Source organism: Aquarana catesbeiana, linkage group LG03, assembly GCF_042186555.1.
Source record: "Aquarana catesbeiana isolate 2022-GZ linkage group LG03, ASM4218655v1, whole genome shotgun sequence".
NCBI lineage: Eukaryota > Metazoa > Chordata > Amphibia > Anura > Ranidae > Aquarana > Aquarana catesbeiana.
In genome coordinates this window covers 81,761,776-81,788,730 of record NC_133326.1, presented here as the reverse complement: position 1 = coordinate 81,788,730, position 26,955 = coordinate 81,761,776, and the positions used below count along the sequence as shown (strand labels likewise).

Here is a 26,955-nt window from a genome sequence, read left to right as displayed (position 1 = left end):
GTGATCGACTGATTAGTGATCAGCTGGCCAGGGGGTCTCAAAAGAGGGGACATATTGCCTTTGAGCATACAATCGCTTACTGCTCTAAATGTAAGTGGCCAGATCAACCAAAACCATTTCATATCTATGGGCACTTTTAGTTGGACAGATTGCCCTCCTTCAACTCACATTTGTCTTATTTTTCTGCATGCTGTGCTTCTAGCTGCCTACATAGTGCATTAGCCAAGAAATGAAAGCCAAGTTTCTTTTTTTTATGAGATGTAACATCATTATGGCCAACAATAATCTCTCTGGAGCTCATTACTTTAATATTATTGTCAGCCTTTGCCAAAGCACAGTATAAATCCAGCAGTCTAGTCCTTTCCAAGATTTTCCCAACACTTTTAGATCCTCTTAGCGTATGAGTTATTGGAATGAGACATGGATTATTCCAATCACCATTTCATTATGTGGGTTTCCTTGGCCAGCAGATAAGACATAAATGTACATAGATCACCTAGAAGGCAGGCAATGGCAATCATTCTGAGCAATGTAATGTGACTTAAAGGGAAATTATTATTAAATATGCTGTCAACATTGTGCAAGCTTGTTTTCATTACAGTAATCAAATGCCTGATTCTAATTCCTCCTTAAAGTGATTTCCTATATTTCATAGTCTGTCAAGCATCAACTGGAAGAAACCAGTAACCAGATAAATAGGAGGGCTGCTTTACTGACTGATCCTTATGAACACGATAGCAGCTTGACAGTCATATTGATTGAATAGCTTCAATACCTTTCAAGTCACCAACCTGAACCAAGCACGTAGAACAGAAGTTCTGATTTTACTCTGATATAACTTTTGATGCTTGTTCTAGATGAGCGACTTAGAATGAATTGGAGCTGGAGATGGCCTGGCAAAAAACATTTTGAAAGAACTACGCAGTATCTATATATTTTTCTCCGTTCTTTAATGTTAATTGTTGCAGAATGTGTTCATGAAAAGTTGTAGCTTCACTGTGCATACTCTGGACTTTTCATGTGTATATATTGAAAGAGTGGCATTGAAAGACAAATATCAATTGGATAGTGTCCAATTCTTAATGTGCTGTTTTTAGAAGGTCTGCACTGTATGCAGGCTGTGACAGACCTAGCCGGGAGAGAGACTTTTGGAGGGGACTGAATGCTAGCCTCTTGCCGATCGATCATGGGCCCTGGCATTTGGGGGAACGGTGCTCTTTGTGAGCTGTATGCCTGGGGACGCTTGAGGTGGTACTACTGTGGATTTGGATCCTGGTCCCCCAGGACACACAGACTCTGGGGACCCTGGATTTGCCATATTAGAAATAGTGGCTGATTCATAATGCTGGGACAAATACTGTTAGGAGATGCTGATGTCAATTCCAGCCACCTGTCTGTCTGTTGCCTGCTAGTATGTGTATTGTAAATAAGTCTAGAGTCATTAGATCCCCATTGTTGTTTGTGTTAATTAACTCTGCTATTGTGTGACGAAGAGTTCGGTGTGGATTTGTGATAATGTTGATTGGGTTTTCTGAGCTACAAGATGGCCAGTCTGGCCTAAAGGTCATGTCTGAGTCATCTAGGCTGTCTAAAGGGATTAGTTAATTAGCCCATGTTAATTAGGTTTCTGGTCACAGGTGTATGTTCAGAGTAATATGAGGAGGAGGTATGTACCTTCTCTTTTACTGTATAAAAGAGCCTGTATTCCTTTCAATAAAGAGAGATTCCTGGTTGAACTTACATACAGCCTGCCTGGTGTTTGTTCTGAGCTACACAACTGGATTAGAACGGCACATAGCTGTAGTTCTAGTCCCGGAGCATCGGATGACCGAACCATCAGATGTTGCGATCTGCAAACTGATTCTATAGCAGCAGATTAACTAAAAAAGGAAATTCCCCTAATTGGATTTTTCCGGCACTTGCACAAGAAATTGTATAGATTGTGATCTCATATAAGAGTAAAAACAATATTTTTATTTAAAGATTATAAAAACAAGACATTCCAAGCAACGGAAACATATATAATACATATAATTCAAAAACAGTACTGATTATATTCAACTAGACAATGATATTCCTACAGTCGGGGCTTTTTAGGCCCATTAATTATGTTCCACTACACGGTGGTATTTAACCACTTGAGCCCCGGACCATTATGCTGCCTAAGGACCAGAGGTCTTTTTCCAATTTGGCACTGCGTCGCTTTAACTGCTAATTGCGCGGTTATGCAATGCTGTACCCAAACGAAATTTGCGTCCTTTTCTTCCCACAAATAGAGCTTTCTTTTGATGGTATTTGATCACTTCTGCAGTTTTTATTTTTTGCGCTATAAACGGAAAAAGACCGAAAATTTTGAAAAAAAATGATATTTTCTACTTTTTGTTATAAAAAAAATCCAATAAACTCAATTTTAGTCATACATTTAGGCCAAAATGTATTCGGCCACATGTCTTTGGTAAAAAAAATGTCAATAAGCGTATATTTATTGGTTTGCGCAAAAGTTATAGCGTCTACAAACTAGGGTACATTTTCTGGAATTTACACAGCTTTTAGTTTATGACTGCCTATGTCATTTCTTGAGGTGCTAAAATGGCAGGGCAGTACAAAACCCCCCCAAATGACCCCATTTTGGAAAGTAGACACCCCAAGGAAATTGCTGATAGGCATGTTGAACCCATTGAATATTTATTTTTTTTGTCCCAAGTGATTGAATAATGACAAAAAAAAAAAAAAAAAAAAATATTTACAAAAAGTTGTCACTAAATGATATATTGCTCACACAGGCCATGGGCCTATGTGGAATTGCACCCCAAAATATATTCAGCTACTTCTCCTGAGTACGGGGATACCACATGTGTGGGACTTTTTGGGAGCCTAGCCGCGTATGGGACCCCGAAAACCAATCACCGCCTTCAGGATTTCTAAGGGTGTAACTTTTTGATTTCACTCTTCACTGCCTATCACAGTTTCGGAGGCCATGGAATGCCCAGGTGGCACAACCCCCCCCCAAATGACCCCATTTTGGAAAGTAGACACCCCAAGCTATTTGCTGAGAGGCATATTGAGTCCATGGAATATTTTATATTTTGACACAAGTTGCGGGAAAGTGACACTTTTTTTTTTTTTTTTTTTTTTTTGCACAAAGTTGTCACTAAATGATATATTGCTCACACAGGCCATGGGCCTATGTGGAATTGCACCCCAAAATACATTTAGCTGCTTCTCCTGAGTATGGGGATACCACATGTGTGGGACTTTTTGGGAGCCTAGCCGCGTACGGGGCCCCGAAAACCAATCACCGCCTTCAGCGTTTTTAAGGGCGTGAATTTTTGATTTTACTCTTCACTGCCTAACACCGTTTCGGAGGCCATGGAATGCCCAGGTGGCACAAACCCCCCCCAAATGACCCCATTTTGGAAAGTAGACACCCCAAGCTATTTGCTGAGAGGCATGGTGAGTATTTTGCAGCTCTCATTTGTTTTTGAAAATGAAGAAAGACAAGAAAAAACTTTTTTTTTTTTTCTTTTTTCAAATTTCAAAACTTTGTGACAAAAAGTGAGGTCTGCAAAATACTCACTATACCTCTCAGCAAATAGCTTGGGGTGTCTACTTTCCAAAATGGGGTCATTTGGGGGGGTTTTGTGCCACCTGGGCATTCCATGGCCTCCGAAACTGTGATAGGCAGTGAAGAGTGAAATCAAAAATTCACGCCCCTTAGAAAGCCTGAAGGCGGTGCTTGGTTTTCGGGGTCCCGTACACGGCTAGGCTCCCAAAAAGTCTCACACATATGGTATCCCCGTACTCAGGAGAAGCAGCAGAATGTATTTTGGGGTGTAATTTCACATATTCCCATGGCATGTTTGAGCAATATATCATTTAGTGACAACTTTGTGCAAAAAAAAAAAAAAAAATTTGTCTCTTTCCCGCAACTTGTGTCGCAATATAAAATATTCCATGGACTCGACATGCCTCTCAGCAAATAGCTTGGGGTGTCTACTTTCCAAAATGGGGTCATTTGGGGGGGTTTTGAACTGTCCTGGCATTTTATGCACAACATTTAGAAGCTTATGTCACACATCACCCACTCTTCTAACCACTTGAAGACAAAGCCCTTTCTGACACTTATTTTTTACATGAAAAAGTTTTTTTTTTTTTGCAAGAAAATTACTTTGAACCCCCAAACATTATATATTTTTTTAAAGCAAATGCCCTACAGATTAAAATGGTGGGTGTTTCATTTTTTTTTTTCACACAGTATTTGCGCAGCGATTTTTCAAACGCATTTTTTGGGGAAAAAACACACTTTTTTAAATTTTAATGCACTAAAACACACTATATTGCCCAAATGTTTGATGAAATAAAAAAGATGATCTTAGACCGAGTACATGGATACCAAACATGACATGCTTTACAATTGCGCACAAACGTGCAGTGGCAACAAAATAAATACATTTTTAAAAGCCTTTAAAAGCCTTTACAGGTTACCACTTTAGATCTACAGAGGAGGTCTACTGCAAAAATTACTGCCCTCGATCTGACCTTCGCGGCGATACCTCACATGCATGGTGCAATTGCTGTTTACGTTTGACGACAGACCGCCGCTTGCGTTCGCCTTAGCGCAAGAGCAGGGGGCGACAGGGGTGCTTTTTTTTTTTTTTTTTTTTTTTCTTTATTATTTTTTTGCTTTTTTATCTTATTTTTAAACTGTTCCTTTCATTTTTTTTTTTTTTAAATCATTTTTATTGTTATCTCGGGGAATGTAAATATCCCCTATGATAGCAATAGGTAGTGACAGGTACTCTTTTTTGAAAAAATTGGGGTCTATTAGACCCTAGATCTCTCCTCTGCCCTCAAAGCATCTGACCACACCAAGATCGGTGTGATAAAATGCTTCCCCAATTTCCCAATGGCGCTATTTACATCCGGCGAAATCTAAGTCATAAAATGCTCGTAGCTTCCGGTTTCTTAGGCCATAGAGATGTTTGGAGCCACTCTTGTCTCTGATCAGCTCTATGGTCAGCTGGCTGAATCACCGGCTGCATTCTCAGGTTCCCTGTTGAGACAGGAGAGCCAGAGAAAAACACGGAAGACGGTGGGGGGGGGGGGGGGGGGCATTCCCTCCCACGGGTTGTAAAGGCAGTCTAGAGGCTAATTAGCCGCTAGGATTGCTTTTACATGAAAGCCGACCGCTGGCTGAAAAGAATGATACCAAGATGATACCTAAACCTGCAGGCATCATTCTGGTATAACCACTCAAAGTTGTGAATGGCGTACCTGAAGACAAAAAAATGGTTAACAATAAAGCACAGTAAACAATAAAGTATAAATAATTACATACCTGAAAAACAAACATGATAAAACATAATAACAATAACAATAACAATAACAATAAAACACTGCAGAATAGAATACAGTAAAAAAAGAGCAGAACAATAGAGAGAGAGAATAGAGAGAGAGAACAATAAAACGACAACTATTTTTTTTTATTTTATATATATTTTTTTTTTTTTTACACTTTTTTTGTAACTAACTTTTATAACTGTAACCGGTTCCAGGTTCGGGTCTCTCAAAATGCGATGGCATCTTGGGAGACCCTGTGAAAGTGTGCCTAGTCTGTGCAATGCTGTACCCTACGCTAATACTCAACTAGTGTATGGTAGCGTTCAAAACATTCACCAATGCAAAGACCAGGATTGTCAGGACAGAAGGGACAATAATAGCGGGTGTCACGCCTATATCCGCGTTTGCTGCAGACACAACATCTTTTTGGGGGGGGTTCGTTGGGTAGGGGTACTCGGGAGCACATAAAAATGCCTCTCATGCAGCCGACTGCATTTCGTTGGGGGATGTGAATGGGGGAAGTACGGGCGCTGCAGAAGTGGTGGGTTCCCAATTAGGATTGGCGAATGCAGCAGGAAGGGCACTATGGGCACGACGGGCCTGTGTTTGTCTTTTTGGTGGCAGCGGGACACTACTTGTGCTTGTCACCTCACCAGCTTGAACTGCACTTATGGGACTCGCCACGTCACCAAGTGTTACTGCAGTGCTGGTTTGACTACGACCGGGGTGTACTAGGCCGCTGGTGCTTGCCAGTTCAATAAAAAGCTTCCAAAAAAACTGTTAGCGATCGCAGGGATCAGGCCTGACTCTGCAAACGCTGCAGTTATGCGTTTAGTGTTTTGTAAGTGACAGTGATCGATCGATACTGCACTTGGGTGGGCTGGACTGGGCCGGGCGGAGGGGCAAAACGCAGGTGCTAGCAGGTATCTGGGTTGATCCCGCTAACACTGCGTTTTTGGGAACCCTAAACTGCTGGGGACGCTAGTATAGATCTGATCTGATCGGATCAGATATTGATCCGTTCAGATACTATACCACTAAAGGAGGCGTATGCTGCGTGCGTGGGTGTTAGTGGTACTGGCGCTAACCTGACGCTGCCTGGGGCCGGTGCTTGCTAGTTCACCAAAATGCTACCAAAAAAACTGTTAGCGATCGCAGGGATCAGGCCTGACTCTGCGAACGCTGCAGTTATGCGTTTAGTGCCTTGTAAGTGTCAGTGATCGATCGATACTGCACTTGGGTGGGATGGGCTGGGCCGGGCGGAGGGGCACAACGCAGGTGCTAGCAGGTATCTGGGCTGATCCCGCTAACACTGCGTTTTTGGGAACCCTAAACTGCTGGGGACGCTAGTATAGATCTGATCGGATCAGATATTGATCCGATCAGATACTATACCACTAAGGGAGGTGTACGGTGCGTGCGTGGGTGTTAGCGGTACTGGCGCTAACCTGACGCTGCCTGGTGCTTGCTTGCCAGTTCACCAAAATGCTACCAAAAAAACTGTTAGCGATCGCAGGGATCAGGCCTGACTCTGTGAACGCTGCAGTTATGCGTTTAGTGTTTTGTAAGTGACAGTGATCGATCGATACTGCACTTGGGTGGGCTGGGCGGAGGGGCAAAACGCAGGTGCTAGCGGGTATCTGGGCTGATCCCGCTAACACTGTGTTTTTGGGAACCCTAAACTGCTGGGGACGCTAGTATAGATCTGATCAGATCAGATATTGATCCGATCAGATACTATACCACTAAGGGAGGCGCATGCTGCGTGCGTGGGTGTTAGCGGTACTGGCGCTAATCTGACGCTGCCTGGGGCGACGCATATCACCGCCGGGCGATCAGGGGGCTAAACCTTTATTAGGTAATAAACGGCGGGTGCCCTGACACTATAAAAAATAAACGAACTAACCTGCGTCACCCGTAACGGTTATACGGTGATCAGTGGTGAAAGGGTTAACTAGGGGGCAATCAAGGGGTTAAAACATTTATTAGGTAGTATATGGGGGTCCCTGTCACTATAAAACGCTGACGGCGAACCTAAATATTTACCTCACTAACTAGCGTCACCAGCGACACTAATACAGCGATCAGAAAAATGATCGCTTAGCAACACTGGTGACAGGGGGTGATCAAGGGGTTAAAACTTTATTAGGGGGGGTTAGGGGGGTACCCTAGACCTAAAGGGGGGTGATACTCACTGTCCCAACACTGTAACTGTCACAAACTGACACTATGCAGTAATCAGAAAAAAAAAAAAAAAAAAAAAAAAAAAACCTGCTGGTGTCAGTTTGTGACAGGGGGGGGGGTGATTGGGGGGGGATCGGGGGGCGATCGGGGGGGGGATCGGGGTGTTTTGTATGCCTGGCATGTTCTACTGTGTGTGTGTGTGTTGTGCACTCACATTGATGTCTTCTCCCCTCGGCGCTGGAACGGAAAATACCGAGCCGAGGGGAGATGACATCATTTCCTTTGCTGCTGTTTAGCATACAGCAGCAAAGGAGTGTTCCCATTGGCCGGCGGCGATCGCGAGGGGGGGGCCACGAACGGATGGCCTCCCCCTCATCTCGGATCGCCGGGGAACAGAACGGGACCGCTTCGGGCACCGGGGGGGGGTCCGATCGGACCCCCCACCCGCGAGAGGCAAATCACGTACATGTACGTGATTTTGCCTGCCCGTGCCGCCTTGCCGACGTAAATCGGCGTTAGGCGGTCCTTAAGTGGTTAAACGATGGAAACTCTTTGCCAGACCAACGCGTTTCGGGATATATTAAAATTCAGTCCTTCTTCAGGGGCTTAATTGGAAAGAGGAATTCATCTGAATTAATTAAGAAAATGTAATAGGTAAATTACCATGCATATTTTTGTGTCAATATCTAACTGTATAGGTTGATCAATTGATCACCTACCTGTGATGTTGACGTTGCTTGTTTTAGAACCAATGGTAAAAAGGGAGAACGGAAGTATTTGAAAATATGATAGCAGATGGTTATAATTTTTATATATATGAAGTGCTGTTCTCTGGATAGTTCATCAATATGTTTCAATCCCTCAAATTGTGGATATGCAAAGTTAACCTTACACCTACCCTGTCCGTCCTGGATGCGTGCTGGCCGCAGCGGTACACTGGAGCAAAAACAGGGAAGAAGGCAAACCTATGGATAGAATTTAAATATAGATTCTCTTTAAAAATAAATATTTATTCAAAGTAGCTGATTGTGAGGAGAAAAAAAAAAAAAAAAATTATTGTATGAACATATATGCATGAATGCGTAGTACGCACACAGACGTATACGCACAAAAAATTCAAATGGGCCATTGTTGTTGCATCCTAGGAGTGGAAATGTAAAAGATAATAATGAGAGCTAATAAAGAGGAAGGACCTCTAGAGTATTGCTGCATTGAAGTCTTTTTTATTATCCTAAAAACAAATAGTAGTATTACCTATGGTATTCCTACACATAGGTCTTCTAAATGTTTTAAGGGCGTTATTACATAATTATAATTAGGGCAAAACAATGTGTGAATATAGTAATAAAATATATCCATATGTAAAAATTGTTCAATAGCAGAAGCAGTATAGACAAAACGATTGCCTTGCATAGCTTGTAGAGATAATTAACATATCGTCTCCACAATGTGCACCTAAATTGCACCTAAAGATATACCTAAATAAGTCAGGGAGCAGTCAATGTTAATAGGAAGCAAAGCTTAAGTATATGGTTGTAGATGAAGAAAAATAAAATAATTCGTTGCAGTAGAATAGTAAAAAATAATACCTGTAGTTGAGTGTTTTAAAGTTTTAGCCAGCCACAGATCCCAGCATCCGACAGACACGGTGTCTGGGCTGGGAATGAATGAAGCTGGTTTTTAAAGTAAAATGAGTTCCCATCAGCTGGCGCGATAATCGCGCTCAGCTGATAAGTGGAACTCATCAGCTGGAGAGCCTTCCTATTGCTCCCTGGGACAGGGATGCGCGGCGCCGCCCCTACCGCGCACGCGCGAGCGCAGCTACGTTGGGACGGCGTCACGCACCTCCATCCCACTGGCACGGAATGCCTCATCGGCGGACTGCGCATGTCCGCCGGAGTGGCAATATGGAGGAGAGAGGGCGTGATGTTAAGTCGCCCTGATAACCTCCCAGAGCGCCGCCCAGACCAACATTCTGGGCGGCTTTCCGTGCCGGGTGACCGCCGAAGCAACACGCACCCAAAGCCGGACAGTAGAGGGCAGACATAAAGGGGCATATTTGTCATCATTTCCAAAATAATATGTATATCTTATGGTATAAGATAGAGTATAAATATTTCGATGTAATAAACAAGGAGCAACAGAGATATCAGCACGACACATATTTTTCAGTTAGAAATCATCATATATTCATAAAATAACATTATGAGGTGGGCAAAAGACTGGCACTACAAATATTTGTTTCTAAAAGAACATGAGGTGATAGACATAGAAGGAAAATACATTCCATAAATCTCTGTTAATTGCAACAGACTATGCTTAATTTGAACAGTATATAATGAGTGATACAGATGTAATTGCTAATTCGAATTCTACATAACAGTAATAGACAATTAATGTTAGTAAGTAGACTGATACAGCTCAAGGGTCATCTCACGAGTTTACAGCATAGATGTTAAATACATATTATTGCATGGTACTCACATGAAATCATATTACGAGAGACCTAAGCATCTGAGGGGACGACTAGAACAAGACCCCGATACATGTCAAATGTTTTATATATCATTCCTGCAAGATTGTGAGAAATCCTCTATTAGGGTAAATCTTACATTATATCTTATTTTTCCATTCCACCGGAGTTAAACCCTTCTAGAAATGGTTTAAAACATATAGCCTCATTAAGGCCTGGAGGCGAGGTAGCTTTTAATAAATAGATCCATTTAAGCTCTTTCTGGAGCAAGATCTTGTTCCAGTCGCCCCCCCTAGGGCTCGGGTGCACCCGATCTAAGATTAGAAATCTGACCTTGGGAAATTTGCCCCCATGTACTAGGGCAACATGGCGACCCAGGGGAAGCTCAGGATCGGAAGTTTGCATAGACACAATGTGTCTGTATGCTCTTTTCCAAAATTCTTGTTTTGTTTTCCCTATATAAAAACAACCGCAGTTGCACTGGAGTAGATAAACCACTCCAGTGGTTCTGCAGTTAGCAAAATGTTTCGGATATAATTTCCTTCCATTGGGGAGGATAGGGTTCTTCTGTGTGAACATATATGCACAATAACGGCAAGAGCCGCACATGAATGTTCCTTTATATTTACAGTGTACCTTTGTCGATTCATTTCTAAACTCACTGTTTGTTATCTTGTCGCCAATAGATGTCGCTCTCCTAAATGTAAACTGGGGTTTACTTGGCACCAGATGGCCCAGAGATGGATCATGGGTCAGTAGGTGCCAATATTTCTCAACTATTTTTTGTACTTGACGGTGTTGTTGATTGTATGTGGTTATAATACGAAGTGGATCCACTTCGTATTATAACCACATACAATCAACAACACCGTCAAGTACAAAAAATAGTTGAGAAATATTGGCACCTACTGACCCATGATCCATCTCTGGGCCATCTGGTGCCAAGTAAACCCCAGTTTACATTTAGGAGAGCGACATCTATTGGCGACAAGATAACAAACAGTGAGTTTAGAAATGAATCGACAAAGGTACACTGTAAATATAAAGGAACATTCATGTGCGGCTCTTGCCGTTATTGTGCATATATGTTCACACAGAAGAACCCTATCCTCCCCAATGGAAGGAAATTATATCCGAAACATTTTGCTAACTGCAGAACCACTGGAGTGGTTTATCTACTCCAGTGCAACTGCGGTTGTTTTTATATAGGGAAAACAAAACAAGAATTTTGGAAAAGAGCATACAGACACATTGTGTCTATGCAAACTTCCGATCCTGAGCTTCCCCTGGGTCGCCATGTTGCCCTAGTACATGGGGGCAAATTTCCCAAGGTCAGATTTCTAATCTTAGATCGGGTGCACCCGAGCCCTAGGGGGGGCGACTGGAACAAGATCTTGCTCCAGAAAGAGCTTAAATGGATCTATTTATTAAAAGCTACCTCGCCTCCAGGCCTTAATGAGGCTATATGTTTTAAACCATTTCTAGAAGGGTTTAACTCCGGTGGAATGGAAAAATAAGATATAATGTAAGATTTACCCTAATAGAGGATTTCTCACAATCTTGCAGGAATGATATATAAAGCATTTGACATGTATCGGGGTCTTGTTCTAGTCGTCCCCTCAGATGCTTAGGTCTCTCGTAATATGATTTCATGTGAGTACCATGCAATAATATGTATTTAACATCTATGCTGTAAACTCGTGAGATGACCCTTGAGCTGTATCAGTCTACTTACTAACATTAATTGTCTATTACTGTTATGTAGAATTCGAATTAGCAATTACATCTGTATCACTCATTATATACTGTTCAAATTAAGCATAGTCTGTTGCAATTAACAGAGATTTATGGAATGTATTTTCCTTCTATGTCTATCACCTCATGTTCTTTTAGAAACAAATATTTGTAGTGCCAGTCTTTTGCCCACCTCATAATGTTATTTTATGAATATATGATGATTTCTAACTGAAAAATATGTGTCGTGCTGATATCTCTGTTGCTCCTTGTTTATTACATCGAAATATTTATACTCTATCTTATACCATAAGATATACATATTATTTTGGAAATGATGACAAATATGCCCCTTTATGTCTGCCCTCTACTGTCCGGCTTTGGGTGCGTGTTGCTTCGGCGGTCACCCGGCACGGAAAGCCGCCCAGAATGTTGGTTTGGGCGGCGCTCTGGGAGGTTATCAGGGCGACTTAACATCACGCCCTCTCTCCTCCATATTGCCACTCCGGCGGACATGCGCAGTCCGCCGATGAGGCATTCCGTGCCGGTGGGATGGAGGTGCGTGACGCCGTCCCAAAGTAGCTGCGCTCGCGCGTGCGCGGTAGGGGCGGCGCCGCGCGTCCCTGTCCCAGGGAGCAATAGGAAGGCTCTCCAGCTGATGAGTTCCACTTATCAGCTGAGCGCGATTATCGCGCCAGCTGATGGGAACTCATTTTACTTTAAAAACCAGCTTCATTCATTCCCAGCCCAGACACCGTGTCTGTCGGATGCTGGGATCTGTGGTTGGCTAAAACTTTAAAACACTCAACTACAGGTATTATTTTTTACTATTCTACTGCAACGAATTATTTTATTTTTCTTCATCTACAACCATATACTTAAGCTTTGCTTCCTATTAACATTGACTGCTCCCTGACTTATTTAGGTATATCTTTAGGTGCAATTTAGGTGCACATTGTGGAGACGATATGTTAATTATCTCTACAAGCTATGCAAGGCAATCGTTTTGTCTATACTGCTTCTGCTATTGAACAATTTTTACATATGGATATATTTTATTACTATATTCACACATTGTTTTGCCCTAATTATAATTATGTAATAACGCCCTTAAAACATTTAGAAGACCTATGTGTAGGAATACCATAGGTAATACTACTATTTGTTTTTAGGATAATAAAAAAGACTTCAATGCAGCAATACTCTAGAGGTCCTTCCTCTTTATTAGCTCTCATTATTATCTTTTACATTTCCACTCCTAGGATGCAACAACAATGGCCCATTTGAATTTTTTGTGCGTATACGTCTGTGTGCGTACTACGCATTCATGCATATATGTTCATACAATAATTTTTTTTTTTTTTTTTTTTTTTTTTCTCCTCACAATCAGCTACTTTGAATAAATATTTATTTTTAAAGAGAATCTATATTTAAATTCTATCCATAGGTTTGCCTTCTTCCCTGTTTTTGCTCCAGTGTACCGCTGCGGCCAGCACGCATCCAGGACGGACAGGGTAGGTGTAAGGTTAACTTTGCATATCCACAATTTGAGGGATTGAAACATATTGATGAACTATCCAGAGAACAGCACTTCATATATATAAAAATTATAACCATCTGCTATCATATTTTCAAATACTTCCGTTCTCCCTTTTTACCATTGGTTCTAAAACAAGCAACGTCAACATCACAGGTAGGTGATCAATTGATCAACCTATACAGTTAGATATTGACACAAAAATATGCATGGTAATTTACCTATTACATTTTCTTAATTAATTCAGATGAATTCCTCTTTCCAATTAAGCCCCTGAAGAAGGACTGAATTTTAATATATCCCGAAACGCGTTGGGCTGGCAAAGAGTTTCCATCGTTTAAATACCACCGTGTAGTGGAACATAATTAATGGGCCTAAAAAGCCCCGACTGTAGGAATATCATTGTCTAGTTGAATATAATCAGTACTGTTTTTGAATTATATGTATTATATATGTTTCCGTTGCTTGGAATGTCTTGTTTTTATAATCTTTAAATAAAAATATTGTTTTTACTCTTATATGAGATCACAATCTATACAATTTCTTGTGCAAGTGCCGGAAAAATCCAATTAGGGGAATTTCCTTTTTTAGTTAATATGTATCTCATGGATGTGGCACGGCCCCCCCTTATAAACCTAGAATGAGCTAAGTTATTTTCTTGTTTATTCTATAGCAGCAGGGGAGTGTCGGGAGAGTGGAACTGAGCGAGCAGGGGCTCGTTACACAGGCATCCCAATTTGCTGTGCAGCTTCAACATATATTTGTAAAAGTAATGCAAAGTGCTTGGGAATGTTCTGCATGCACAGTAAGTTGCATAATAAGTTGTCCCTTCCAGTGTGTACTCATCATGTTGTTTTTTGTATATTGATCACGTTTTCACATTGGTTTTAAAGGCTAAGTCATTAAAATAAAAACACAAAAAATATCACAAGGGACATACCTCACAGTCAATAGGATGTGCCCTTGTGCTCATTCTTTAGCTCAGACTCAGGCATTGCACAGAGGAGGATTTCACCTAATAGAGGCATCAGCACAAGGAACACATACTGCTGACTGTAAGTTATGTCCCTTGTGCTGATTCTTTTTTTTTTGGCTGCACTTAGGCTTTAAACCATGGGTGCTTTAAACAAGTCCCATAAGGCATTGCAAAGCTGATAGTAACAAGTATGACTCCCAAAGGCTGAGGCATGATGAGAATTGAAGTTCGGCAACAGCCGGAGGGCCACAGATTAAGCACCTATGCTTTAAACTGAATATACTGCAACTGAATATCTAATGCCCTGTATACACGACCGGTTTTCCCGTTGGAATAAACTCTGAAGGTTTTTCTGATGGAATTCCACTCAAGCTGTCTTGCATACACACGGTCACACCAAATTCCGACCGTCCAGAACACAGTGGCATACAACACGTACGACAGGACTAGAAAACGGAAGTTCAATAGCCAGTAGCCAATACTGTAGCTTCTGTCTCGTACTTGCTTCAGAGCATGCATTGTTTTTGGTACGCCGGAACAGCATACAGATGAGTGGTTTTATAGGAATTGGTTCCGTCGGAAAAATTTAGAACATGTTCTCTTCCTAGGTCCGTCAGAATTTTCGACGTAAAAAGTCAGATGGGCCATACACATGATCGGAATATACGATGAAAATCTCCCGTCTGACTTTTTCTGTCGGACATTCCGCTCATGTGTACACGGCATAACAGTAAACAATGGTCTATGTCAAGTATGCATCCTGTATTAAATTATTATTAGTAAATTAAAGATGTTGTATTAATTGGGAAAATTGTAAAGTAATCAAAATAATAAAAGCAGGCATGGACATATGTAAAACAGGCAGTTTATAAAATAAAAAATACAACAAAAATAATATTACATTGACACAAAACCTTTATAGTTTCCCATCATTTTATAAATATATTTAAGACATTTGCCTCTAAACCTTCTTTCATAGCCTCTCATTCCCTTGTAGCTGAAATGTTCATTGATCACTTTGGCAACATTTGTATTTGTGTTTGTCACTTCTAGGAAGCACAAACCATTTGGTACCATTTTAACCTGTGCTATGAAACCTGTATTTTACATTTAAATGGCTCCAATTTGCGAAGACCAATTTGACTTCAGTTTGTGAAGCGTCTTGCAAATATACCAGCAGCAGTTATGTCCATTGTAAAAGCTGGGTTTTATTCCAGCTCTGCTTTAACACTGAATACATGGTGATTTACCAGAAACTCTTAAAAAGGGTATCACAGGTAGCACCAGATAGCAGAGGCTGCATTATATTACTGTCATCTATGTTAGGCTCGCTGCAGGAGAGACAGTTTGTATTCTTGGCAAGCGAAATGGCTTTGAATAAAAAGATTAGAAGGACAATATTGTATGGTCTATACATAGTGAGGGATTTTTACACATAGCAAACTGTTGAATAAAAAATAACTTTGAATAAAGTTTTCTTTCTCTTTTTCCTTTAAAAAGGAAATGCTCCAGTTATATCTAAAAATGTGGAATCTTTTCTAACTATTAAAAATTACTGGGTAGCTTTTCTCCAACCCGCTAAAAATCTACTTTTTTAAAAAGTTTTAGGTAACCTTTAGGAGCAGGCTGTAGCAGATATAACCTATAACATGGTGGACTGTGCTAAATCTATGCACCAGTAGACAAGAAAGAGAGCTAAAAGATGTAGAGACCCCAACCAGTCAATCTTTAAGAGATTCTGCTGGGGGAGGGGCTGCCAGATATGAAGTACAGACATTTCCTGTCCTAACCAAGTTTTGGGTCGTGATAAGCAAAGCTAGGTTTTTGCACATCTCTCATACCTACCTTCTGCATAGTCCTTTTGGCCAGTGATACTCCCATCATAATAATTGGCCAATAGAAATACATGGGGAAGGGGGTTGTGGCAAGATCTAACACCCAGCAATGTCAGATATTTATGAACAAGTGCCTCTAGATGCCTACAATTATTTTCTCTAGTAGCTTTAAATACTCCATATACTCTGCCCCCATCTTCAGGGTGTCACTCAGGCATGTCAAGAAATGGTCAGCCACTTCTGGTATTCTCCTATTTTTCATGAGTTGTTCCTACTAGGACTTGCTAACCAGGAGTTAGTTGCAGCAGCTGAGACTAGGCAGTGGCATTGGCCATGGAAGAGACACAGATGGCTACAAGGAGTCTGGGATAGGCTGGATACCCATAGGCACTGGTGGGGGAATTCAGCATGCCCACACAACAGCAGAGGTGTAAGCCTTTAGAAGGGCCAAGGCACAGAGTCTGCCTGTCTTCATTAGAGCTCCTGAAGGTGGAGATGGATTTGGCTGCAGACAACACCCAAGTTGAGGCCCTCACCTGAGGAAGTAGCTACTGGGAACTGGAAGTAAGTGTGCAGGAGAGAGTCCTTTGCAGTGCTGGGGACTCACCCCTCAGAGAGTAACACAGTCTAAGTAGATAGGAGTGCACATAATACACTGGAAGCAGGTTGCAGGCCAGGGTTTGTAGGAAAGCAAAGCAGGAATCGGTCAAGGGGGTGTTAGCAACAAGTGGCTTGTTGAAAAACTCAGTTAATTACATGGGGATTGAAGAGCAGGTTACTGGAAGGACATAGATGATGATAGCTAGAAGCACACAGCAACTGCAGTGCCAAGGCACAGGAATCACAAGCCCATAGGTAACACAGTCTAAAGAGATAGGGGTGCATGGAAACACAGAGAGGCACAGATAAGTAAACTGGGAGTGTACAAGTGCTGGTAACAAGAGGATGGCTGGAAAACTCAGAGAATCACACTTGTGATGAGGAGCAGGTGGCTGATTGGAGTATATTGGGAGACATGGTGATGATGGGGTATACAAGGATCACAGACTTGAGTGCAGGGCTGGAGTACACAAGTATCATAGAGCTGGAGGCAGATTGGAGTACACGAGGATCTCAGGGCTGAATTCAGCCTGGAGTATACAAGGATCCCAGGACAGAGGACCAATGATGGAGCATGGACCAGGTGAGTGGGACACCAGTACTACAATGTTATGGGCCAACGGCAGGTGTAGAATGATGGGAAGAATGGAAAAGCTCTTAACACTAAAAGGAAGTTTCCAAATTTACATTTGAGGGCACCATAAGACTAAGGACACCTGCAGAAGCTGCATCAGACATGTAAGGAAGGAGCAAAGGTTGCACAATATAACAGGTGGACTTTAGAAGAGAATCCCAGATAAAACATAAAATCAAGCAATTGAAAGTCTGTTTTATAGAAAGTCTAAATATCCACATCAGATTTTAGCTTAAAATAATTGCTAAGGCCTGCTTATGGTATATGCTCAAGGAGGACAGTACTGTAATCCTGCATTTACACAGACTAAGCTGAACAGATCCACCCATATTCAAGGATTGTAATAAGGGTAGTACCCGGAAAATTGTTACATTTCAATATAAGAGTATTGAAGCTCACATTTAAAACAAAGAAATACAAAGATAAAGATAAACCTTTTTTAGCTTTCAATAGACATGGATAGAGTAAAAGTTTCTGTCAAGTGTCTATTGCTGTTTGTGACCCCCATGGAAAGATTTTACCCTACTTTCTGTCCCTGTGAAAGCAGGATAAGAAATGAGACAGGAGGTTGTCACTGGGACAGAAAGACAGGGACATTAATAATTCCCGAACAGAAATTCTATCCTTTCCCCATTTTACAGAAAAAAAGTGTTTTGTTTTTTGCGTTAACAATGATAGGATTTTGCCCATGATGAGGAGCTTGGTGTCCCTCGGCACTGGGCATCGGTGCTTTGCTACACTTGCTGCCCCCTGGCTATGGGGATGCCATCTTGTATGCCTTATGGGCCAGGCTGGTTAGCTATGGTAAGGGGGAAGTTGTCATGTTGTTTATTTTTTCATTTAAAAAAAAATCTTCAAAATGTCAACCCTAGAAATGTAGAACAACTCAGCCAGGCACATTTTATGTACAAAAACGTGTGAACATTTTTGATGAGATGTCAGCTAAATGTGCAATAAAGTTACCATTTCACCTAGGTTGACTATTACAGTAAAGTTCTTCTATTGAAGAGTGTTGCCAAATGACAGGGAACATAATTTCCATTGTGTGAATGTTGGGTGACTTGCCTTGGATTTTTGCATAGGGTAAATGTTGCTCAAATATTTCAGATGAAGTTTGGGAAATTGCCCATTGAGTCTTTTTTAAAACATTTTGTGGAGCTACAGTGAATGAGACAGACTTTAAATGGATTGATTCCATGGTTACAGATAGCAATACATAAAAGTTCCCTGGTGGGTAATAACCTTATATCTCATTATAGCTTCATTATAGCTTAATTTAGTTATGACATATTAAACTGTGGTAGCTCTGACACATATGGTATTGCCTGAAAACTACGGTACATGTTATAAGCTGAAGTTCTTCAAAAACGAACCATTTACTGTAAAGCAATTCAGCCGTGTAATTCTGCAATATATTATGGAAGCTTCAAAAGCAAGCATTATTCCACAAAAACAGTGCAAATGATCCCAAACAATGTGCATGTGGCTACACATAAGATTTAACAACTTCGTTTGGCACTGTTAAGTTATATGAGTTATAAGTCAGACCATAGAGAAAGATAATAACTCAAAGTAACAGCACTTCTCATTGCTTTATTGATGCTCTAAAAGTACATGTGTAAATAACACAGACTGATACAAAAGAAATTCATCTCTGGTCTGCTTAATGGAAAATCAGGCATGTAGAACACTATTTTCAAGCAATTACTATCATTCACTGGATAGATTATTGCACATAACATATGTTTGTGCAATTAATGAGGAGGTAATGATTACTATACCCCCATTACAACACATGCAACAAACTTATCAGTCTCTTGCAACTCAATCTTCACTCACAAGCAGTCAAACATGTTTAGGCTATACAGCCAGCTTTATAACAGTCACAAGGTATTCTGGGAAAATATGTACCAACCTGCGCAATAATTCTTCTAATGCTTCAGAGGCACTATTATTCTTTTCAGACTGCTTTGTATTTCAGATACTATACAATCTATCATTTTGAATAAAGTTCTTGCATTTATGGAATTTAGGTCTATGGTATGACATATGCTATATTTTAGAAAGTTAAGGAACCTTGGTTCATTTTATATACCCAATCATGTGCAGGGGAATTACAAAGGGTGGGGGTCCTTCCACAGGATTGGATGATTAAATGGAACACAGCTTCAGTAGGCTAAGTGATTGACTTATTCTTCACCTTTAGTAAATCAATCCCTTACACGTTGCACTTTATCTATACAGAGATTCAGTATAGTTTTTCCAGATTAGACTAGGGACTAGAAAAGTGCAGAAGCCCTAGCGAATAATCAAAATCCCTATTCTACTGCTCTATTTTCAGCAAGATGAATTCTGATTGGTTGAGTTACTACACTTAGGGTTGCACGCAAGGTTTGCCCTATGAACAGAATAAGCCTAGTTCTCTGCAATGTATTAAATGCATTAAAATTGCTCTGATATTCTTAATACTGCTTCTAGTTTCCTTATCCTCATTAAAGGAAACCTGTAATTACTGTATTTATTGGCGTATAACACTCACTTTTTCACCATGAAAATCGGGTGCAAATAGTTTGTGCGTGTTATACGCCAATACTTCAATTTTAGCTGCCTCGGAGGGGACAGGGAGGGGGGCAGGACGAGCGCCGTCAGATTACATACTGTGAGAATCTCCAGTTTACTTGGCGGCCTCTGTAATAGGAAGTCCCGTCTCCTGGGCTGCTATTGGACCACTGTTCTGTCTATTTCTGTCTATCATAGGAGAGTCTCACTGAATGTAATCTGTTGGCGCTCGTCCTGTCCCCCCTTCCCTGTCCCCTCTAGGCTGCAGATGGGCATCGATCAGGCTGCACTGATGGCAGTGGTGAGGCTGCTGCATTGAAGGCAATGGTGAGGCTGCTGCATTGATGGCAATGGTGAGGCTGCATTGATGTGGACTGGTGAAGCTGCATTGATGGCATTTGAGAGGCTGCAGATGGACATTGATCAGGCTGCATTGATGGCAATGGTGAGGCTGCAGATGGGCACTGACCCTTATTTTGCTTCAAAGTTCCTTATTTAAAATTTATGTTTTTTTTCCTGAAACTTCGCTCTTGCAGAAGATGGTCCCATTCTGAAAATGCTTGCTTGATGTTTAGGGGTTTTGTCTTCCTTCTGACTTCCCTGATCTACATACCTGTTCTAGATTTGTAGTTAGCATTTTAGGAAGAAGGTCAGTAATGGCAACATCCATATTTCATGACCGGTTTGTTAAACTTTTAAGCAACGCTTTACACAATTACTGGTGGAGAAACATTAAAAATCACTTTTTAATTTTTGCATTGCAGGGTGCTGGGATTTAGGATAATGGTCCTAGTCCCATATATACTGTACCTACCAAACTATTTTTAGAATTGCCTTATTGGTTTCACGTATAGTAAAATATGATTTGGATTCCATGTTGATTTGAGCATTCACATAATTCTGATAAATATTTTTTAAATATAAGCATGATTTATGCATAGTGTCATAACAGTTTATGTCATAATTCTGTAAAATGTACACATTCTCTGAGCACAATAAACAGAGTTTTAAAAAAGTACACTGGTGCTATAATGGACATTTAGATTTAGTTCTTTATATCAGAAAATGGAATAAAAAGATACAGATTTAAAAAATAATACCAGAAAAAAAAACAGCTATCTAAAAAAAAAAAAAAAAAAAAAAACCCCGACAAAGCTCCTTTATTGTAAAAAAATATCAAATGCAAATGAAAAAAAAAAACTCCTCTGGATAATTGACATGTAATACATATCTGGTGCATTGGTGATCACTTATGTGTATATGGTGCATTTACTTACCAGTGGAACTTGATTATTATAGTTTATCTTTCAAACTAAAACCTAAAATATATAATTTCTCTTGCTAGGCTAGATTAACAATTCTTTTTGTTTAGCAGTGCTACAATTTTTCTGAAATACAACTACTCTTGAATTCTCTTTTGTACTTTATCCTGCATATTAACATCCTCAGCCTCGGCTATGAATAACCCGCTTAGATTCGCAAGGTTAGTTAAAATTCATTAAAAAGATTTGCAAAATGCATATTTCTAGTAGGCCCTTGCAGACTATCCTGGAAGTTATAAAGCAGGGGTAACAGTTTATTTTTAGGGGAAGTGTCTTTAACTTTTGCAGGTCAAAGCAAAGCCGTTACAAAAACACAGAAATATATCTTGTATGCTGCTGGCATCTTAACAGTCAGTAACTAAGTATTACTTCACCTTGGAGAAAGCATAGCCACAGATGGCTTTTCCAAAGCAAAGTGAACTTAAAGAGGCAAGTGTGGATGCACCACAGCCACTGTGAGCCTTATTCTTTTCTTTTGGCTCACAGTACAAATCTGGTAACATGGATTCTAGATTACACTATTATTGCATCACCCTGGAAAAAATTATTCTTTCTCTTCACAGACGTGGACATGGTAGAGGTAAGGGTAGATCCATCTGCAAAGACAGTCTCCATGATGTCAACCTTATTGGCAATAAGAAGAGCAAATACGTTTATACAATGTTTGCATATGGATGGGAATCCTATACCCCAAAACCAATCAGGATTTTTTATTGTCGCCATTAATACATTCAATAATACTATCTTAAGGAAAGCTTAAAATTTAAACTTAAACTTAAAATATTTATAACTTCTTATTGTGGCATACCGTGTAGCAAAAGAGAAAGAAAGGCACCCAGTATAATGGCCTGCCATTACATGGCCAGGTGGTTGACTGAGTCAGTGAAGCCTACTATCAAGTCAGTCTTTCTGGTAAATATCATATTTACCAGAAAATATGTCTAGTCTTATCTGCAGCAAATCCAAGCTATTGTAACATTTTTGGAAGAAACAATATAACACTACATTTTAGCACAAGAAACAGCCTAGAACTATCCAGCAAATGATATACTGCAATAAAGTATAATGCATTATAATGCTAGAAAATTAGCTAAAAGAGATACCTACTTTGCAAGCAGTCAGCATTAAGAAGGTCTTGGCATTTTTCATGACACTTGACCCCACATTCTGTACATCTCATGCCTTGTCTTGCGATCCCCCATAGCAGACCTTCACATTCATAGCAATATGTTGGTGTAGTCGCTGTCCATATTTCAAAGTTGTGAGGGGTGGTGGATGATATTGGGTAAATAAGGGCTTGCAGGGTCTTTTTGAAAACATGGGTTTTCTATTGAGTGAAACATCAAGCAGACTGTTATTAGTATCAAGCAGCCTCTATGTTTTCACAGACAGTTATTCTGCAGTGGTTACAGTACTATACAATCAGTTGTTGGCTGATGCATACAGAGAAGCAAAACACTTATATAAATTGCATGTTACAACTGAAAACTCATTTCTCTTTTAATCAATATACTAAAACAAGCAATTCTGGCAAACCTATAATATATGACAATTATTTACAGAAAGTAAAATCTAACAACAAATGTCTTTCCATTTATCCACCCATTGTTGCTGAGGATAAAAAAAATACTTTTGAAATTTTTTACAAACATAGGACAAAGAATGTATTCACTCACATGTTTCAATTACTGTTCTTTTTATTTATAAAAATATTATTTTTTATTTATTTTATTTATATTTTAAATATGTCAGAAATAATCAATCTTAGTCTCTTTAAAGGGAAAAGTAATTTCTGGCTTAATAACATTTCATGGCAGGTCTTTGTGGGAAAACCTCTATCTACTAGAGCCACTGGGGAACATTTATAAACAGCTTTACAACTTTTTTTCAGTTGGATTAAAAAAATCATGCTAACTATTCGCAATCTTTTTATTAAAGCATTAGTATAACCAAAGCTTTTTTGGCTATACTTCTCCTATGGATCACAAGAGTGCAGTTCATTCTGCGCTCCTGTGACCCATTTTCTGCTGACGGCACTCAATCGGTCCAGGCTCTGAAAAGATCCCGACCATATAGCTGGGATCCGCCCAGAAGCCTGAACTGGCAACTGGCTCTGCCTCTCAGAGAGCAGTGGTCACATGATACAGAAGCCACGCCGTCTCCCAGACATTAAAACCCACATAAAGGGCTGTGGGGAGGCAGAGTTAGGGAGTTAATAAAGTGAATATATAGTCTTCTGCCTCACATCTGTCTGGAAATCTCTCTACCCTTATCACATTGCTGCTTTCTTATACAGTACCTATAAAAATGGTCTACCACCAATGGCGGGCCGTCCATAGGGGGCGCATGGGCGCCGCCCCCCCAGCAGTCACAAACAATACATTTTAAAAATGTCCTTTAAGTGCACTGTTTTCGGGCGCTGGACAAAGTGCACTATGGGGAGCGCCACATCAATGAAATCACGTGATTGCAGACGAGGCGCTTCATTTGCAGGCTTTGGAGTTGGCTTGTGGCGCAATCCATCTCGCCGGACAACTTCCGCCCACCCGTAGTATCACTTAACTCGGAGGTGCTTTGTTCTCCGAGTTAAGACGTCACTTCAGGTTTCCCTGTGCCAGTTGTAAACTGGAAGTGATGTTAGAAGCTCCATGGAACACACGGCCTGAGTGGAGCTGGTAAGCTGCAAAATAGGTGAACTGCAAGCGCCATGCTTGGCGCTCGCAGTCCACTCAGCTTGGTTAGGAAAGCGAATGACTATTCTGTTACCTGTCACCTGATTGGCTGAAATCACAGGTGCCACAATTGGATGCCTATCAGAAGGAGAGGACGGGAGATGAGGCAGGAGACATATGAAGGACCCCGCTCATCGCCATCACCCGCTGTCCCACAGACACAGAGTAAGTGCCGGGCAGATGGCCAGTGGGTGGGGTGCAGACTGGCAGCATTTAATGGGCATGCTGGCAGCATTTGATGGGCACAATGGCAGTGTTTGGTGTGCACACTGGCAGCATATGATGGGCAGTTGGGCACACTTGGCAGCATTTGTTGGGCACACTGGCAGCATATGATGGGCAGTTGGGCACACTGGCAGAATATGATGGGCACACTGGCAGCATTTGATGGGCACAGTGGCAGCATTTGATGGGCACAGTGGCAGCATTTGATGGGCAGAGTGGCTGCGTTTGATGGCATAGTGGCAGTGTTTGATGGGCACAGTTGCAGCGTTTGGCACAATGCCTGCATTTGATGGCACAGTGGCAGCGTTTGATGGGCACAGTGGCAGCATTGAGCACAGTGGCTGCGTTTGATGGCACAGTGGCTGCTTTTGATGACACAGTGGCTCCAATTGATGTTTTTTTTTTCAAATTTTTTCATTTTGTTTGCACCCCCCAAAAAATTTTGAGCACCAGCCGCCACTGTCAAAGACCTGCCCTCACCACACATCCACCCTAAGGATGCTTTGTTCCTGGTCATGACCAACAGCATTCAGAATGCACCCTTCCCTATGACTTTCTCCTCTTCCAAACATAATGCAACTCTCTTTGTCAACTCATCATCCACCCCCCACCCCCAAAAAGCATACTACTTTCTCTGATCTTTCCACCTCACTTCTAACCCTCTTTACCGACGGTGTTCCAAGTTTCTTTCGAGGCATTAGTTCCCGATTCTCTTCCGGTATAAACCCTGCTTTCAAAATAACACTCCAACTTTCCTTAGTTCTACATACAAATCCATGTATTTATGCACTTGCTTCGACAATATGCTTTCTAGTTGCAAAATGACTTTCCCCTGCGGGAGATTCTACAACGGAATAAGCACTAAAATGGTAACACAGTTACAATATGTGCTTAAATTTAAGAATGCAACCATTTACTGGAAACAATGGGTGTAAAGGGGTTGATAAATGTCCCTCATTGTTTTATAGTCGCTGGTAAGCTGAACCCCATGCAGAGCATTTTATCTGCTAGAAACTTCACTTTATTATTATTTATATACAGGATTTATATAGTGCCAGCAGTTTATGCAGAACTTTACAACATAAGGGCAGACAGCACAATTACAATATAGTTTAATACAGTAGGAATCAGAGAGCCCTGCACGTTAGAAATTACAATCTAAGAGGGAGGGTCAAGAGATACAAGAGGTAATAACTGTGGGGGATAGGCTAATGGAGAAAATAAATGTACAGTTGTTAGGTGGGGGCTGGATAGGCCTCTCTGAAGAGATGAGCTTTCAGGGATCGTCTCTAAAAGTGGACAGAGTAGGAGTGGTCTGACAGATTAGGGTTGGTAGTTCCAGAGGATGGGTGAGGCTCTGGAAAAGTCCTGGAGGTGGGCCTGAGAGGAGGTAACAAAGGGAACTAGAGAGCAGGAGGTCTTCGGAGGAACGAAAAGAACTATTTGGTTGGTATTTTGAGACTAGGTTAGTGATGTAGCTGAGGGCAGAGTTGTGGATTGCTTTGTGAGTTGTTGCGTGAGTGTGATATTCCCAGTTTAACCCCACTGCAGCAATTATCACAAAGCCAAATGGTAGTGTTATACTTCCCCAATGGAATCTCTAATATAAATTTAACAACTGATTATAGCTACAAGAAAGTGACACCTTATTTGTAACCATGTGGGAGTAGTGAAGACAAAAAATACAACAAGAAAATCAGGCATGTGAAGTGTTTGGGAGATATAAAAAGCTGGGGATGATTTAAACCCCCACCCCATTGGAGTACCCCCTTGGCTTATAAAAAAATATAATTTCCTTCCAGGGGTCTTTGTTTTGGGTCCAAGGATGTCACAGTTCTAGATCATTCTCCTGTGAGACAAGGGTGGTGTTGGTGTGTGGATCCTTGACACAGTGGTCACAGAGCTCATGGGTTGCCTGACACTAGTAGCCATTATTCAACTTAGAATAGGAACACAGCTGCATTGGTGAGTGGTGAGTGTGCAGTGGACAATATTATAGAGGAGGTGAGTCAAACAATCGAGTTGCTTTTACAAACTACTGGGCAATTTATGTTTTGCCCAAGCTGGAATTGGACTTCAGTTAAGTCTAAGTAAACCTGGGTTTATGTAGAAAACAAGGATTTGAACATTAGCAAGATGACCATGTAAAACTTGTGTTGAGGGGCTTTTGATCACATCAGAACTGCTTCTATTTCAATTCATCCAATTCAAGTCAATAGGCATTCAAATGCAGCTTGAAGCAGGTTGATAGAGCTTAGAAAGAGATTGAATGTAAGAGAGAAGGAGGTCTACTGCAGTTCATATGCACCTGTCATTTTACTCTCCTTGATCTCAGAAGCATCTCCAAATAATCTTAAATGCAAATAAACGCACCTTAAAGAATGCATTTTTCCAATGACACAAGCCCAAAGCCCATTCACACAAGTCTATATACTGCTTGTGCTGGCCTGGCAAGCCTACTTGTATTTTTAGTTTTTTTATATATTGCTTTATAAAACAGTACCTACCAGTTCCTCGTTGTTCACAGATGTCCGGATTACCATTGCAAGAGAGATTCCAGCTTTCCTTGCAGCCAGTGTCTAGTAAGCAGAAAGACAGCACGTCACTCTCAGCATAGTGGAAACATGACATCAACTTTCAATATATGATGGCAATGTAATAAAGCAGACTGCTCGTGCATTATGACAGAGTGCATTGTAAGAGATATAACAATTATTTGAATTTTAACCATTAAACAAGAATTGCCAGGAATACAAATATTATGTAAAATTGTATTTAACCCTTTTTTGATAAACCAGTGAAGC

General features: G+C 40.8%; 1 protein-coding gene across 1 annotated transcript in view; it reads right to left on the bottom strand.

Annotated features, from left to right (window-relative positions):
* UNC13C (unc-13 homolog C) overlaps window positions 1-26,955 on the bottom strand; it is an 884,756-nt gene that overhangs the window by 532,733 nt on the left and 325,068 nt on the right. The window contains exons 8-9 of the mRNA XM_073618754.1: window positions 26,659-26,730; window positions 22,302-22,521 (exon numbers count right to left, since the gene is read on the bottom strand). Coding sequence (XP_073474855.1) covers window positions 22,302-22,521; window positions 26,659-26,730 — 292 coding nt within the window. The remainder of the gene's footprint in view (window positions 1-22,301; window positions 22,522-26,658; window positions 26,731-26,955) is intronic.